The sequence below is a fragment of the Octodon degus genome, unplaced genomic scaffold, assembly GCF_000260255.1.
Source record: "Octodon degus isolate 3935 unplaced genomic scaffold, OctDeg1.0 scaffold00137, whole genome shotgun sequence".
Taxonomy (NCBI): Eukaryota; Metazoa; Chordata; class Mammalia; order Rodentia; family Octodontidae; genus Octodon; species Octodon degus.
The window spans coordinates 5,289,390-5,294,306 of record NW_004524713.1 but is presented as its reverse complement, the minus strand read 5'-3'; the positions used below and the strand labels follow the sequence as shown (position 1 = coordinate 5,294,306).

At 42.0% G+C, this 4,917-nt stretch overlaps 1 protein-coding gene across 4 annotated transcripts in view; it reads left to right on the top strand.

Annotated features, from left to right (window-relative positions):
- Cdk5rap2 (CDK5 regulatory subunit associated protein 2) overlaps nucleotides 1-4,917 on the top strand; it is a 210,533-nt gene that overhangs the window by 60,281 nt on the left and 145,335 nt on the right. For all 4 annotated transcript variants that reach the window (XM_023701591.1, XM_023701590.1, XM_023701589.1 and 1 more), the window contains exon 12: nucleotides 3,079-3,297. In XM_023701591.1, coding sequence (XP_023557359.1) covers nucleotides 3,079-3,297 — 219 coding nt within the window. The remainder of the gene's footprint in view (nucleotides 1-3,078; nucleotides 3,298-4,917) is intronic.

The following is a 4,917-nucleotide window of genomic DNA, read 5'->3' as shown; positions in this document are numbered from 1 at the left end:
CAAGAGCTGGGATTACAGGCGTGCACCACCACGCCCAGTCTCAATTGCTGTCTCAGCGGGCCGCCATGGCACTGGCAGGCCTGGGGATTGAACCCTGACCTCCTGCTCCTGCTTGCAGGTGCTGTAATCCGCTGAGCTATTTGGCCAGCCTTTCTTTTTTTCTTTTCTCTTTTTTTTTTTTTTTTTTAAGACAGGGTCTTACTGGGTAGTTCCAGCTGGTGTTAAACTCTTGTGTAGCTCAGATTGATCTTGAACTCCTGGTCCTCCTTACAGGCCTGTTCCGCTTCACCGCAGCTGAGTTTGGATTTTTATTTTTATTGTTTTATTTTTCTGGAACCAGCGATTGAACTCAGGCCCTTGGACTTGCCAGGGAAGCGCTTATTCCACTGAGCCATCTCCCTGGCCCCTAGAGTTTGGATTTTTAGAAAGAGGCTTTGTCTTCATTGTTCATGTGACAGTCCTGAAGAACTTTCATCACCTTGCTGTAACTGCTGCAGATATTTGACAGGCTCTTAACTGGTGCTCCTGTCCCTGGGCCTTCCCGCTCTTATTTAGTCGCCTTGCTTTTATTCTTTCCAGTTTGTTGGTCTTTACTGAGACCGCCACTTGGAAGGGAATATGGGCTCTGCTGTGGGAAGAGTGCAGCTTCTCTTATTGAAGGCCCAGGGCTGTCCCTGGTGGGCCGATGACAGCGTGTGCACCGGGCAGTTTTGAAGCCTCAGTTGCTTAAATGAGCACAATTGTGTACTTTTACACTTGGTGTGAGAAATAGAGGTAGCGTGTGTGGAAATTTGCTCATGCTTGGTTGGCTCCTTTCATAAAATCAATGCTTAGTAAAAGGTAGCTGTGAATATTATTCAAGATGAGGATTTTCCAATTGCTGTTTACTTTCTTTTGTTGAGCTTATTTAAGCATTGTCACAGATACTTAAAAAATGTTTGACTTGTGACCTAGACTTCCTATTTCTTTTTATTTATTTTAATTCCAAAGGAAATTATAAAAGTTTTCGTAGGGCTGGGGAGATAGCTGGGTGGTCTAAGGGCTTGCCTGGCAAACTCAAGGTCCTGAGTTCGATCCCTGGTACCTCCTGTTGTGTCAGCCCTAGAACCCCAGGCACACTGTGCTGACCCCCAAACCAGGCATGATGGTACACACCTGTAATCCCAGTGCTGGGGAGGATGAGACAGGAGGATCACTACAAGTCCAACCTGCATAGCGAGACCCTGTATCAACAACAACAAAATTTAAAAAATTTAAAAGTTTTTATAAACTTACTTTGGAATTTGAGTAGGATCCATTCTTGCACCGTGTTTCAGTTCTGCAACAGCAGTCAGGGTCACAGGACTGGACGCCAGGGTATAGGCGGCCTTGTACAGTGGAGCTCCGCTGCTCTTCATTTAATGGTTGTAGTAACTAAGGGGAGCTGGCAGGAATTTTCTAGCGAGAAACTGGGGCCCCTCTTCCAATCTGAGTTGTCGCCTTGACAACTCAAGTATCACTTGTTTTTAAATTAATGTTAGGCCTCAGTCCAATTGAAAAAAAAATCATAAAAAGTGTATTTTCCTCTGCTTCAGCGTATTCCCCAAGAAAATTAGAAAGAAGAAAAAAGAAAGGCAAATCTAGACAAATATTACCACTTTGATGTTTTTCCTTCTAGACTTCTCCTATGCATAGATTTTCTCTTGATGATCATATAATGTAATGTAGTAATGTTCACGTTACTGATTCTTTGTAGCTCTCATTTTATTGGCTGTCCTCTTTATCTAGTTTTGTATGATTACGTATTTAGATTGTTTCTTATTGTTTGTTACTGTAAGCGGTTCTAAGATGAATGACGTGGCATACAAATTCCCACACCAAAATTTTTCATTGTGCTGAGACTGAATCTCAGGAGTGGCATTCCAGAGATGAATGTGAACTCCTTTATTGAACTGTCCACTTGGACTTGATATCTATCACCCGTGCATATGCTTACAGCCGTGCAAACGCCTCTCGGCACATCCCTTCGTGTGTGGGTGGTTGGCCAGTTCTCAGAGAGGGACTGTGAAGAGCGCCTTTGATAAGCTCACCAGCCCCACACATTCTCATTCAAAAGAGAATCTTACTTGATAAAGGAGAACTCAGTGTAATTCGTTATTGAGGATCTAGAACTTTTAATGTTTGTGGTGACGTAGGTGTTTTCTCAGGTGAACTGTGCACTAATGAGATAAAGGAGTTCTTGACACGGTTAGCCCCTGGCCCTTGCTGAAGTTCCGGCCTTTGAGTGCGGTCTTCGAACTGCCCTGCTGCCCACTCCTCTGTTTTCAGTTGATTCTGCCTTTGAGCATCAGAACACAGAAAGACACTGACAGCACCTACACCCACTATTGTTTTTTAAAAGAAGTTATATTTTTTCTGTTTTTTTAAAAAAAAAATATTTATTTATTTATTTATTTATTTATTTATTTATTTGGTACAGGGTCTCACTATGCATCTCAGACTAGCAGTGATCCTCCTGTCTCAGTCTCCCCAGCACTAGGATAGAGCTGTGCACCATCACGCCGGGTTTTGGTGGCTGGCACAGCATGCTGGCAGTTCTGGTGGTAGCACGGCATGCGGTACCAGGGATCAAATCTGGTTCCTTATGCTTGCCAGGCAGGCACTTAGACCCTTGAGCTTTCTCCCCAGCCCCAAAAGTGACTTTTTTTTAAAAAAAAAAAAAAACAAAACAAAAACCATTGTAAACGTAACATGCTTGCTTATCTTAGAACATTTGAAAATATAGAAAAATGAAGAAAATGGTAAAAGTATACTCCCACACTACTAAAGTCACTTACAGATTTTGTGCCATTTCAGTTCACATCTTGTGCCTTTTCTTTCTTGAATTTAGAGTACTCCTTTTCCAGAAGTAGATTTTTCCCGTTTATATTGATGGTATACCATAAACATTATTCTGTGCTGCTCCAAACCCATCAGGTTGTTTGTGCTTTCTATCTCGAATGTCATCTATGTTAATGTTCCCCCCCAACTAAAAAAGGAGCGCACATTTCCTGGTTTAATGAGGAAAATCAGCGTGTTCCCCGCTCCCTTCCCCGCTAGGGCTCTGAAGACCTTGAGGCTGCTCTGAGGGAGAAGGAAGCCCTCCTGGCTGAGCTGCACTCCGAGAACCTCACCCGGAGCTCGGAGAACCGCAGGCTGCAGAGGAGCGTGAAGAGGCTCACCCAGGAGCTGAGCGAGCTGCAGCAGGACAAGGAGCGGCTGGAGCGGGACCTGGAGGACTCCCAGCGGGAGGGGAGCAAGGGTGCCCTTGCCGTCCACGTGAGTGCTGCCGCCCTCCTGACCCGCTGGTGCGGCTATTTCTGCTATAGGAGATAAGCTGCGCAGTGCAGAAGGCAGAGGAGTGTAAAGACGCTCTCGTGATCATCTCCTTACCTAGCAATAACCCGGCTTCACTAGTGGATGTTTTAGGCCCTTCCCCTGCCCCAGTATCAAGTTGAAAATACAGTCTTACACCCTTTTTTTTTTGAAACTGGGGATTGAACTCTTCAGACTCTTGCACTTGCCAGGGAAGCGCCTTATTCTACTGAGCCATCTCCCTGGCCCCTTTAAGTTCTTTTTTTGATGACACAATTTATTTGAAGGTTTTTTTTTTCTTTTCTTTTTTTTTTTTTTTTTCGGAACCAGGGATTGAACTCAGGCCCTTGCACTTGCCAGGGAAGTGCTTATTCCACTGAGCCACCTCCCTGGCAAGTTCTTTTTGTAAAAAAATATTTTATTGAGAAACAAATAACAATGAGAGTTTTAAAACAGGTTAGTAGGACAGTTACAATAATTAATACATTGTGTATTGTTGTCTTCATAGTAGTTATTCACAGTACAAGATGCAGACGTGATATCCTGTCCAAATGCTATTACTACAAATCTTTCTTCTCATTGAATTAAGAGAAAGTAGCTGTATATCTACCCTATTTTGTATATACAAATACAAGATATATACAAATTCCTTTGTATCCCTTTTTTTTTGTTCAGTTTTGTTAGAGATGGATATTCCATTGCCATTTAAACATTGTAGGTGCATGAATTCAGCAAAATAATCCAATATAGTCCAGCAGTTCATTATAGTAGTGGGTTATCCATAGGACTGGCAATGTCAGAAGTTGTTGAATTGAGCCTTTTACAGCCTAGCATATTAATATGGTTTTACTTTTTATACCTTATGTTTATACTTTTCTGCTGGATGGTTAAGACCAAGATAAAGCAAGACCTGTATGACAAAAAAATGTAACTGTTGTAGCTGACAAGGTCAGTCAAATCGCCTCAAGATTTACCCTGAAACCCATACCACAGTTTGTAGATCCTTTGTCAGTGTCAGCCATGTGGATGAGTCACGGCCATTGCTTGACCATTTTGCTCTCTGTGAAAGCCTGAGAGAATATTTTCTCTCCAGGTGACTCTCCTTAGGCACACTCTACATCATTGATCACTTTCCTCTGTGGCCCCATAATCTCCTTGATCAGAAAATTTGGGATACCACTCAGTTACAGGATGTTTCAGTACAGGTTGTCTTATGTTCTGAGTCCTCACTTACCTTGAATGGCTAGGGCCAAAATGTTGGCTGTTCTTGCAGCCCTTCTTTTTCTCTAATTTTTTGGTCTGCAAACTTAAGTTGTTAACCCTCCAGAAGAAAAGCTTGATGATATTATTACCCCATAACATAAGTAGTTGAGCTTAACCTCACTATCTATCTGAATATCAAACATCTTAGACAGAACATGGGACAGGTATTTTCCATCAAGCATTGATATCTTAAACTTTAAATCCCTTCAGAATGTGAAGAAAAAAATTAAAAATATTTTAAAAAATAGAAATAAACAATTACATATTTTTACACAGAAATTTAGAAATATATACAGCATTATAGTAGGACAGTCCTATGAC